This window comes from Aptenodytes forsteri, unplaced genomic scaffold, assembly GCF_000699145.1.
Source record: "Aptenodytes forsteri isolate BGI_AS27 unplaced genomic scaffold, ASM69914v1 Scaffold192, whole genome shotgun sequence".
NCBI lineage: Eukaryota > Metazoa > Chordata > Aves > Sphenisciformes > Spheniscidae > Aptenodytes > Aptenodytes forsteri.
The window spans coordinates 1,127,503-1,140,260 of record NW_008794891.1 but is presented as its reverse complement, the minus strand read 5'-3'; the positions used below and the strand labels follow the sequence as shown (position 1 = coordinate 1,140,260).

At 49.2% G+C, this 12,758-nt stretch overlaps 1 protein-coding gene across 1 annotated transcript in view; it reads right to left on the bottom strand.

The window, feature by feature from the left end:
* Positions 1 to 12,758, bottom strand: part of DTNB (dystrobrevin beta) — a 200,928-nt gene that overhangs the window by 4,369 nt on the left and 183,801 nt on the right. Inside the window, exons 19-20 of the mRNA XM_019470972.1 lie at positions 7,014 to 7,103; positions 3,801 to 3,854 (exon numbers count right to left, since the gene is read on the bottom strand). Of these exons, the coding sequence (XP_019326517.1) occupies positions 3,801 to 3,854; positions 7,014 to 7,103 (144 nt within the window). The remainder of the gene's footprint in view (positions 1 to 3,800; positions 3,855 to 7,013; positions 7,104 to 12,758) is intronic.

Here is a 12,758-nt window from a genome sequence, read left to right as displayed (position 1 = left end):
AGGCAGGCGGGTCACCTGGTCATAGAGATCAGGTTGGTCAAGCAGGAAATCCCAGAAATCCCAGCATCGCTGGGATCGCCCAGTCCAACCCCCAACAAAGCAGAGGAAGGAGATCAGGTTGGTCAAGCAGGAAATCCCAGAAATCCCAGCATCGCTGGGATCGCCCAGTCCAACCCCCCACCCAAAGCAGGGTCAGCCACTGCAGGCTGCTCAGGACCTTGACACATCAGGTTCTGAGTACCTCCAAGGATAGAGACCCCATGACCTCTCTGGGCAACACAGGTTGTGTGTGCCTCACAGTTAAAAAGTATTTTTTTGTGTTCAAACAGAATTTCCTGTATTTCGATGTGTGCCCATTGCCTCCTGTCTTTTCTCTGGGCACCACTGAGACATCTCTGGCTCAGTTTTCTTTACTCTTTTCCATCAGTTATTTGTACACGTTGATTTGATCCCAGCTCTCTCAGCCTCTCCTCCTGTGATAGATGCTTCAATGCCTTAATCATCGCCATGGCCCCTCACTGGACTCTCTCCAGTCTGTCCATGTCCCTCTTGTACCGGGGAGCCCAGCACTGGACGCAGCGCTCCAGGGGTGGCCTCACCAGTGCTGAGCAGAGGGGAAGGATCCCCTCCCTCGACTGGCAATGCTTTGCCTAATGCAGCCTGGGATGCCATTCGCGTTCGCTGCACGAGGGCACATTGCTGGCTCATGGTCGACTCGGTGTCCACCGGGAACCCCAGGTTCTTCCCTGCAAAGCTGTGTGCAGGTGGCCCCCAGCCTGTCCTGGTGCCTGGGACTGTTCCCAGGACTTTGTGCTTCTCCTTGTTGAACTGCATGAGGTTCCTGCCAGCCCATTTCTCCAGCCTGTCGAGGTCCCTCTGGATGGCAGCACGACACTCTGGGGTATCAGCCACTCCTCCCAGTTTGGTGTCATCTGTAAACCTGCCGAGGATGGACTCTGTCCTATCTTCCAAGAACAGATGGCTGCATGGACTCCAGTTTTGATCAGTATGGGCAGGTGTATTTCAAATTGGATATTTTTGTCTAACAAATTTTATGGGGCTGCAAACCATGCCCTTCCTTCCAGCAGTTTGAGAGAGCAGATCACAGCACTTTAGTCCCTTTTCTAGCGGTTTGGGGGTTATAAAATCCAAACGGACAATACACGAAGGGACCAGCACATGGAGAGTCTTGTTTCAGGTGATACTGTCATGGGTCCACCCCTTGGTCACCAACAGGAGCGTGCTGTCTTGGAGAGAGGCAGCAGGACCACGGCAAACAGTGACTGCGGGACAGCCCTAGCCAAGCAGGCGTCCAACCTGAAATAACGTCTGGCACACGTGCAATGTATGGGTACGTGACACCAGGTTTCAAGAAGGGGTAACACAAAGAGAGCGCCAAGGCTGGCTGAACTGCCGTGGGGCGACGTCTAACGCAACTGGATGGACATGGCTTTGCCAGCTCCCGACTGTGCTCTTCTGTGCCTGGAAACCCGCGCAGACATCTTCTCTGGAGATGGTCCTTAATTTGTAATCCTAACCACAAAAGACGCAGCCAACTTGGAGTCTTCCCGAATGATTTCATCCTGCTAAAGCCGTACCACGCCGCTGCTATATCAAGTGTACAAACGTAAGCCTCTCCAGCGGGGAAGCGAGTTCTGAGGTTGATTAATTGGGACCCAGAGAAATATGAAACAACTTTGTGAAGAAACTTGTGAGGAAGCACAAGGGCGATGCTGTCTCTAGGAAACACATCGCAGCAGCGTCCCTGCGAGGACCGGCATCTCCCTCGTCTACGCCAGTGTAGAAGCTGGGGAATACAGGAGCTACAAGTAATTTTAATTCTCGTCCGTTCAGGATGGAAAGAAGTAACGGGCTGATGCGGCAGCTAGGGAGAGCTTTGCTGAGATGGGGATGCACACACAGTCACTGTGCAAAGAATGAAGTCGGGGCAGGTAGAGCTCGGTGTGGGCACGGGGCACTGCTGGCCAGCCCCGTCAGACCCTGCGCGCCCGGAGCATCCCGGCCACGGGTCCCTGTAGGTAACATGGGGCAGAGAGCAGGCGCTTTCCTAATGCCCATCCTCGACGTAGCCCGCACAAAACCCAGAGCCGGACTCCCCATCGCCACGCGTGCTTTGGTGTCTGGAGGAGCTCCCATAGTGTACACACGCCGCAGGAGGACTGCAGTTTATATATCGATCGTTCCTTGATTTTTCTGCCAGATTTTTATCTCACTAACTTTGTGACATTAAGAAATCACTTACTCTCTGGCAGAGATAATATTTACATTCCACACGAAGGCTTTTGGACCAAGTTCTGCCTTTGGTTACACGTCTCCATCGTCCCCTCCCCGACTCCAATGCTGCTGCAATGAGTAACAGAGCTGAATTTGTCTTACTACATCTCTGCTACCATACATCATATCTCAACTCTTCAAAATCCCCCTTTCCCTATTTCCCATGCAAGATACAATGCACATTTGGAAAAAAAGCAGAAGGGTCATCTGCTAAGCATCTAAAATATTTAACTGAAGAGGAATGTTCTAGGGCACAGAGAGCCCTGTGATTTAGAGCCAATGAGATTCTGCTTTGAAAACTCCTGTTCTACTGCACTTCTTCCTACAAACTCATAATGTCTAATACTGATGGACAAGCCATCAGGAAACAGAGCATTTCCAAACACCCAAATGCTTTGCAGAACTCGCTGGACAGGAAAACTCAGGAAAACAAGCTCTTTCAGTGAGAAATGTGAGCCCTGTCACTTCAGCTTAGCCAGAAGGAAAATGTGCGTACAACAAAAAAAGGATAAAAAGTTCCAGTTTGTTGATGCTGAAATTAGGTTTGGCTCAAGTGAGACAGAAATGCTTGGGCTGATTCAAACCTGTCCAAGTCCATTTCTCACGCTTTGGTTTAAAACATAGAAAGCAAAACTCAAGAGACCCCTGAGCAAGGTCCCTTCCCAAGGAGGGTCTGGGAGGTGCTTTTTTGTTCGCTTGTGGAGCGCGACACGAGGAACAGATCTCCTGCAGAGCCCTTCCAACTCAACCGTACGCTGCACGGTTGTTTGCAAGTCTCGGGGCTGCGTTCCATGCCTGCGATGATCACTTCCAGCCCCAGGAATAACTCTGCTAGCACATGTTATGGATTCATTCGCACCAAAGGAAGACGTGGTCTGGGGAGGATTAGTATCTAGACCTGCAATCCAGGGATAGCAGAGATGAAAGAGACCTCCTGTGAAACCCTGCTCAGCTGATGGCACTGCCTACACAGGATTACCATCAGCAGAGTAATTCTGAACATTTGTCCAGCCAAGGTCACAGGAGGCAGCGGTTCAGCAGATGACGGTCCCACCACTCAGGAACTTCACTGGTAACCAGCCCATGCTTTGTTTTTTTTCTAACATATTCGTCTGAACTGGATTTCTTGCAGCACTCAAAGCAACTCCTCCTCCTCCTCTTACACATTTCAAAGGTCTGTGCATGACCTTTGCTGAAAGAAAAACATTCTTGAAAGCTGAATACACACGGTGAAGAAACTCTGGCCATGATGTCATCTCAAGCCATGGCAGATGTTGGAGAGAGCAACCTGGCAGCGTGGCGATGGCCGGAGCAGGCAGATAAACCTGTGCCGTGTCTGCAGGTGGCGTAACAGCGGCAGCAGCAATGGGGGCTGCTTCCACCCGGAGCCATCTGCACTCAGAGCCCTCTCCCGGGACTCCAAATGGAGACGGCAAACTGATCTCCTGCGGAGGAGCAAATCAGAAAATGCTTTACGGCTCAGAGACCGTAGTTTGTCCCCTTACCTCGGTCCTTTCCATTCTGCATTTTTTCCATTTCTTCTTCATCTTCTTCCTCTGCTTCAAGAAAAAAAAAGAAAAAAAGCGCACGTGAGACAAGTAGGTGAGAGAACAGATACTTGGGGGCCTTTTCTGCAGCAAGGAAGAACTTGGTTTATCAGGCATAGCTGGCACTGGAGGGGAAGGAGGACGAGTGTTCAGGCTCCCAAGGAGAACCTGGATGGAAACATCACCACCCCTTCTGTGGCACGGTGCCTGTTCACTGCTGGTGGCAAAACAGTCCCCGCTTCATCCTGATCGGATAATTACAGGTTGTAGAGTGCTAGCTGGAAGCAGTGTCTACATTGTCCAAAGGAGTGGACTACTAGTGGACTACTACCTGGCCCAGGTAGCGTTAGGACCGAAGTCCCTTGTGCACGCTTATTTTAGCACTGTAAGAAACGAAGAACTGCACAACGTACACCGTGGGAAGGAAGTCACGGCTTTTAGGCTGAGGTCAAATCTAAGGACGAAAAATGAAAACGGTTTATGGTGAGGCGAACACCTTGGAGGGTCCCTCCCGGCATTGCACCCTTTGCCCGCGCAAGGTGTTCAGTGACGCCATCGCTCACACTGGGGCAAAGCCACATAACTGGTGACAGGCTGTGCCCCCAGAGACAGGCGTTCATTTTATGTCTGAGAGCTGGTGGTTCATTATATTTAACTCCGGTTAAGTTGAAGAGAGTTTATGGCCAGGCTCTTATTTATGTAGCAGAGAGCAGGAGCAGGAGGTCACATTCTTCTGCAGATGATGGCTCATATCTCTCTGCGCAACATTTCAGTGAGACCTGTGTAAACAGGTAACAGTTATTACGAGCAGTGATATCACTTCTGCCTGCTTCACATGCTGCTGAGAGCAAGAGAGAAAACCCTGCAACAAAAGGCACAATTTGAAAAACTGAAGCATTTTGAATTGATCTGATCAAAGGAGATCTTACAAACATTTGCTCTCTTTGTTGCTTTGACAGCAGGACCAATGAGACATCTGGGAGTCACACAGTCTCTGCCTACTCAGCGATGGCTACCGATGAGTCCTTAATGCGAATGCAGAAGAGATCACTGACAAAACCGAACGCATTTTTAATGACAAGAGACGTGACCTGGAGCTCAGCAGCCGCTCTGGGTCCTGAACCTGCCTCCCGTTCGGCAGCTTTGCAGGGCAGGGGCTGAGCCACCTCCAGCAGCATCACGCCTGGTCCCTGGAGATCAGCAGTGTGTGCCTTTTTAAGCTCAGTTGGAGTAAAAATGATGTCAGTGTTCCCTTGACGGCACCAGGAGCATTAGGCTATCAGCACAGGAGAAGGCAGACGGGGGGACAATCAGAGCATCTCTGGAAGCCCATCTAGGAAGGGGTAACCCTGAGCAGTGTTTCCTTCCCAAAGGAATCTGTTTTCTGAGCTCGTGCAAAGGTACGGAGAGGCAAACAGAGGCGTGGGTGGTGCACGTACCAGTGTCTCACAAAATGCTCAAAACACAATGCCTGCAGCTATATCGGGCGAGCCTGGGGCTGGAGGAGGTGTCTATTCTCACAGCTTACCTCCGGGACAATATGTGTTAAATCCCACTGACTCTCATCAGCTGAGGATAACTCATGCTTTTCCTAATTTACACAAATGAAATGATTTCAGATACTTTCAAGGGAGCCTTCTTTAGTATCTGCATATCCTCAAGTAGGAGACTGTAATTAATTCCATTTTCACTCCCTTGTGAACGATAACTGCTTTGCACGATCCCTGACAAGCCTGAAAGGGCTGTCAATAGCGCAAACCCGGGCTGTTTGCATTTGCCAAACTCTCAGGGATTGCGGGGGGGGGCAGAAGCCCCGCAGGTCCAGCCGACAGCAGCTCTGTCACCAGCCACCCCGGACCAGACCCTGAGCTCAGCCATACCGCTGCAAATGCGCTCTTCTATTAAAAGCAAAAAATAAATTACTGCAGACATCTGTTTTGGGCAGAGGGTTTGTTCACCGGGTTTCAGCCTAGAGGGAAGAGAGCCGTGTGTCTTGAGCATGGTGATTTATTGAAGAAACACACGGCCCTTCACTGCAGTGGCACCAGTGATGCTGCTGTCATACATGAAAGACTTTATTAACTCACAGATGCCTTTGCAGCCAAGACGCAGGGTTTAGACTGGGTGAATTTACTGCTTAGCAGTAAAATATCAACCCGGTTTATAACTGTGACTTCTCCATTAAGGGCAGTGGCAACAAAAAGCCTAACTGGTTTTAATACAGAGCTTGATAGGTTTATGGGGGGGATTATGTGATGCAACTACCAGATACAGCAAGGGGCCGGGGGAGGCGCGAAACAGAAACCGTGAGGTTCAGTCCGAATACAGAATGCTTTACTTTCTTAAAAGAGAAGGCAGCCCACAAACAAGCTGATGGAATCCTAAATGATCGTATACTCCATCGCCGACAAAGCTCGAGAGCCACAGGACGCGTCCCTGGACTACAGCAGAAGCTGCTCCAGTCCCATCAGGGTTTTTACCTGCACCGACACAGTAAAAAGGCACGAAGGGAATAATTATCCTTTTTCCACATCGCTGTTTAATCCTTTGTTGCAATTGGCCTCAGGTACATTTACTATATATCTGTGGTTACGGCGTCTAATGGGGATTCGTTGCAGAGGAGTCTCACCCGCTGCTCAAGTATCGCCATCACTAAGCAATAGTTTGGGGAGACTCACTCACAAGTCTGCCCTGGCTTCTGACTTGCTGGCTTGTGTTGTTAAGGAGCTCCGACTTCCAGAAGTGGGAGTGGGAAGTGGCACTTCTCCTGCCTAGTAAGTGGTCCAGGACATGCCTGCAGGGTACTCTGGAAAAGCTGCTTGGTGCTGTTATACGTGCACGGATCAATATGCGCAGGAGCGAGGGAGCTAGATGTGAGTCTGCTTCATGAATCACCAACGGTGCTATCAGCCAGGTTTGTATCTGCAGAGTACTGCCTTAACTATCAAGTGATAAAATCAATGGAAAGCCTGTTCAGAAGGTATTTGGAGTTCTCAATGATGTTAGCCATAAAGATTATTTTTCATTTTATCATTGAAAAAATGAACACATAATCTCGCATTACGCTTTAAATAGTTTTTATAAAAAATAAATCTAAAGACAAATCTCCAACTCGTGGCTTCAAGCTCTCCTTTTTCTGCTGCACGCATGTGCTGCTAAATTAATTCTTACCTGAATGAAGTTCCTTCACCAGCGATGACATGGTGTTGGTGATGGAATCGGCTGCTACCAGCAGGTCGTTGCGGAGGTTCCTCCTCGTACCTGGGAGCAGAGCAGACACACAAAGAGCAGGAATCGCATGGGCCGCACTGCCACTGCCCAACCTCCTTGCGCCACGATGCTCGGCCATGCATCCCTCACCGGTCCCCACCAGCGTCCCCCCCTCGGGACAGAGCTCGGACGCCCCAGCATACGGCAGGGCCCCATCAAAGCAGCTCGGCTTAGCGAGAGATGGTGATTTGCTCTGGAACAGCCCAGTTCTGCTTGGCTGCTTGATCGTCTGTTTGGCTAATTAGCTATCACACTGCTCTGCTCCTTGACAAGGACAGCGCTCGTACGGCAGCTCGAGGGCAGACGCTTCTCTCCCCAAGACCAGAGTCGCTGGGTGCTGGCCGTGGCACAGCTGATCCATGCTCTTTGTTTGTGCAGAGTCATTATCGCTGCTGGCTTCTCTGTTGCAATCAATATCACTGAGGTTTGAGGGGAATAAAAGGTAACTGAATTCTCGCCCCCTGCAGAGCTCTCCTCTTGAGTCACTGGAGGAAGCAATCCTCTTCCTCGGTGTGCCACACAGCCAGGGAGCACTGCACTTTGCTGTCACCCACAGTGGCACTGCCTAGTTCCAGTCTGGACACTCGTCTTGCGCGATCCTCTGCTCGGGGGACACGCTCGCCCCATCAGCAACTCGAACATCTGCCACGGCTCCGCAAGGATGACCGGGACCAGCGAGGGGCCACAATCTGCAAAGGAACCGTCAAACTGGCTGCTGCCCGTAAAAGAGATGAGCAAGGGCAGCAGGAGCTGCTGCGTGTCGGGGACGATGCTTATTGCCTCTTGCTGACACTGGGAAGACAATGATCTTATTCGCCATCTATTCTGGTTCCCCATGCTGGTCCCTCCGGCAGAGCCAGCCATATTCTCGTAGCAGAGCATCATGCTGACCGCAGCCCAATTTTGCAGTGCCCCAGCATCCGCAGATACCGCGGACACGACTCCCCGTCCTTGCCGAGGCCCCTTTCCTCCGGCACCTTTCTGCGCTGCACTGTTTCGGTTTTATTTGGAGGCTTTGATGGCGTGGGGTCATGTTTTCTGTCCCCGCAGGTGGTTGGTAGCTGCAGTTTCTCTGGTTGCGGAGCCGATGGCCCCGAGCTGAAGCTTTGCTGGGAGCAGGTCCCTGTAACGGTTCATTGGTCCCACCTCAGCCGTCCCCGTGCTTTAGCTGATCACAGAAAATGGCTTTAGGCGGTCTGTTATCCCCCACAGGCACCAGATGTCCGTACCGGCGCAGCCTCCAGGAGCACCGCTTTGATGCTGAGTGTCTGACAGTGCTCTAAGATCTCGGCGTTTGGGATCCCGTCCTGCCATTTGCTCCAGCGAGGGCACGAAGGCAACACATGTGGAATCACCAGAGACATTTGATGTGACATTTTGCAGCTGTACTGAACTGCAGTAACGACAACTGTACGTTACACGTTTACTTTTGTTTGAAGTCGGGTGCCTCTCTCATTCCAGACGTGCTGCTTTCATCTCCCAAATGCTGTGCTGGCTTTTACTGCGTCCTTGGCTGGGGTGCCGTCAGAGCGCCTGCTCCTTCATTTTGCCTGTGGATTTTAGCGCTGTTTGAGCGCTGCCAGAGGAGGCTACCGAGCTGACGTGCGTTCCATCAGCATCTTTCTCCTCCAGGTTAGGTTGCCAACTGACCAGCACCACTCCTGAGGCAGCAGCAAGGCACTGGGTGTTCCTGTGCATGCACAAACAGCGTGCAATTCCCAGGAAAAAATGCAGATTGTGGCAAACAAGTCTGGGACCTGTGACTTAGGGGACTCCTCTGCACCTCTTACACGACGGAGGCTACTTTATCCAGGTCTCTAGATGTCCTGGGTCCTGTCACTGCACATGACAGTGAAGCACGGCCACCGCCCTGCCCGGCGTTACTTTTGGGAGTGAAAGGTTGTAAAATACCAGCCTGCCTCCCCTGTGAAAGAGATGAATAATGTTAACGAGCTCATCTGGACATCTACGTGCAAGAGCCACCTGAAGCCCTCATGGCTGGTGACATTAAATTATTTTATTATGTGAAAACATAGAAATTTTATCCTGTTTCCTGTGTTCTCCACTTGCCTTGAATTTGCCTGATTTGGCAGGATTAATATGAAACAGCACTAATTGTGCAGATTGCCTTTCCGGAAGATCATTCCAGGAAACTTATTATGGAGTCTGTTGGCCATTTTTTTCTTGCAGGAGTGTTTCTAGTAGTTGAGAGGAATAAGCCATCGCTGCGGTTATCACAAGAGGAACTTCCACCTTTCTGTTGGCAGTGGTGGATCGTATTTGCATCTGAGAAATCCTGAGGGACTGTTTTCTTCTCTTTCAAGACGACAAACAGCAGCATCAGTTTTCTAATTAGATGGTGGCCCCTGTATCTGAATATTTCAACCGGAATACCATCAGGGCATTTTATTCTAATACTGTATTACTGCGTTCTCCCTCTGGCCAAGTGGAAGATCAAGAGATCACCTATGGAGGAAACTTATCTAATCTTAAGACTATATGATCAAGATTACTGAGATTCAATTCTTTAAAGGTTTCCTTCTCTACACCTTCCCGCACTGACGGGGAAGCTCGCAGAAGACTTGTGCCCTGGGAGGAAAGACAAGACGTTGGCATTCCTGCCCGCTCCTAGGTCACGGCAGCAAGAGGTGGAACAGCACCGAGATCTTCACTCCCTTGTCCTCCTCTCTCCCACTATGAGATTTTATAAGAATCTGGTGGATATGCAAAAGTTAGCAAAAATAATTTAAATGTTTTTGTTAAAAAACCCCCATAAAATGCGTGTACTGCAGGCATTGCCTATAGATATTTTGCTTCTGGGGAGTCGTCACCACCACCGACACCAAGCTGTTGCGATGCGGCTGCTGCACAAGTCCGTAGCCCAGCCCTGAACAGTGTTATACAACACCTGGTTGATTGCAACATATATCTGAGATGCTGTCAGGTGTTAAAAACCTAGAAAAAACAAGTTTTCACTTTGGGCAATATCAACAGGTCCTGACGAAGACTATCCCCTTATGAACCAGTCATTCAGGTAAAAGGCATGAATGAGCCCTTGATTAATTGCTTCTACCAGAGCCAGGAGTTTGAAGACAGCTCTGATGATTGTAAACCGTGCAGAGAGAAGTTTGCTTTGTCATGGCTTTTGCCTGTCTCTCCGAGGAAAAAAGCAGATGGATAGAGAGCAAATTTGGATGCCGAAGCAATACTGTAAAACGAAAAAAAATCAAGTAGGACAGTTAATGCACTACTATAATCATGTGTTCATTACTCCTAGCAGCAGAAAGGAGATCATTTCATCTCTTTGTGCTTTCCTAATTAAAAAAGGAAAGGGGAAAATGATGAACCAGATAGAGCAGATTTTCCCAGTGACTGGTAGAACTCATTGCGCTGCTGTTCCACTTTACGCAGCCTGGAAAAAGAAAGCCAATCTGCAAAGGGGGGAAGGAGAGGCAGCTGCCAAAGAAATCAGTTGAGAGCTCTCGGCTGTACCATCAAACTTGCTGTAGAGATGAAGAGGAGGCGACTGGACCACCCACAGCAACAGATGGAGTGTTGTGCCTCTGGTATTTGGCATCTTGCCTCCCTGGAAATGCCTGCTTCTGCTGTCGTTTCTGGAAGTGTTTAGAGAGATGAGGAGCTTGTTCCTACCGATGGGATCGGAAAAAGACATATCCTTCTCACAGATGAGTTGTAGATACTCGGTGTTTTCAGACGGACGTCCTCCATCACCTGACCAGTTCACCAGCTGAAGTTCTGGAGAACAAGTAACAGCCTTTCCCTCTACTGAGTATGCCGGGGGCTAAGGGCTTGCAGTCCTTGCTGTAGCACTCCAGGCGTTAAATACCAATTAAAAGTATTCGCTGATACTTCCTGCTCCTCTGCTGCCATTTTGTAGCCTCTCTCCTCACCTTCTTCTGGCAGCAGCTGATTTAGGCAAGGAAGATTGTTCTAGAAGGATATTTCCAATGATCAGTGATAAATGCAAATTGTTATTTAAAATCTGTTTGGTTCTGAGATATATCATCAGTTCTGAGAAGTTAGTTTTCACGTTTTCTTTGTTTTGAAAAGGAGATCGCCCATCTGACAAAGGTATTTGACGCTAATATTCATGATCTTCCCTACCCACAATGAGAAAACACCACCTCCAGTTTTGTGACTCCATATGATACAACTTGTCATCTTTTAAAGAAATAAACAACTTGGCCTCTGCAACAAGTCGAGGGCTCTTGTTTACTGCAAAGGACCAATACACAAGAGAGGCTGCGGCACCCTGGCACTGCAGGCTCTAAGATGTCCAATACCCAGTGGGATTTCCCATGGAGTACCAAGAGGTCCATGTGAAGAGTCGCTGCCTGTTGGTTGTCTCTGCCCGCAAACAGCTGAAGCCCTTGCCAGTGCATTAGGGCGAGGTGGATTTTCTGTCCTTCTTTCTTTTATTGTCAATAAGAGGAATATAAAATACGAGTTGATGTCAATCTCCAGAAACGTGGATCATGTTCAGGAACAACCTCCGTGTCTGCCAGAGGTACTGGGGGAGACCAGGTCCTGCTGCTGTTTTTCTCACAGCTCTACATCCCAGAATGTTTCTGGAGTACTAAAGATGCAGAGTTCTGGACCAAAATGGGCAAAAGAGAAGAAAAGAGCACGTAAACCCCGAGTGACACCACTCCTGAGAAATACCAAGTATGGGCACCCGTTCCTACTGGGAATGGCTTCCTTCACCATGAGCAGAGTTGAGGTAGATAGGACTGAAGAATAACTCATTTCCCCCTGCTCTGCAGTGAGATGGTCCCTGAAGGTAAAAAAATATTTGCCAAGTTTCTTGACATCAGACTGACAGTCATGTCTTTGCTTGCCGCCTTCCAACATCTCCAGATAGTCAAGCCTCTTTGGTATTTGAGGAAGAGGCAGTGGTCTGCAATTGAGCTGAACAAGTTTCCATTTCATCTGGTTGTCTTCAAATTTTGGAGCCCTTCTGGAGCTGACAATGGCTTTGACATGGAAAAGTTTGACTTTTTTGAAACGCGTGACTGTAAAACTTTTTTTTTTTTCCTAAAAAGCAACAGCAGCTAAGTATAAACTCACACTACCTACAGAAGTAGGGGAATAAAAATATGTGTGTCAACTGCTGCCCTGATTTTCTACAAAGCACGATAAGCTGTACTATTCACAAATGGACAGCTTACCCATTTGATCCAACCATACCAATTTTACCGAAGAACCGGAGGACAAGCTGGACAGAGAGGAATACAGCCGAAACTACCTGATAATCCAGCACTACTTACGTCTATGTCTCTTCATATGTTCTTATGGAGCAGTTGGCAGCACTGAGTTTAGGCCAGAAAGTGATATTTTTTTCAAAAGCAGAGGGGAGTAACATATAGAAAAGGTGCAAAAGAAGGAGCTCCGACCGTTGGAGCAAGAGAAAGTTCATTGTCCTGTGTGTCCTTCTGCTTCTTTGTTATGGTCTTCTCCTTCTCCTCTCCTCTCCTCTCCTCTCCTCTCCTCTCCTCTCCTCTCCTCCCTTCTCCCTTCCTCTCCTCTCCTCTCCTCTCCTCTCCTCTCCTCTCCTCTCCTCTCCTCTCCTCTCCTCTCCTCTCCTCTCCTCTCCTCTCCTCTCCTCTCCTCTCCTCTCCTCTCCTC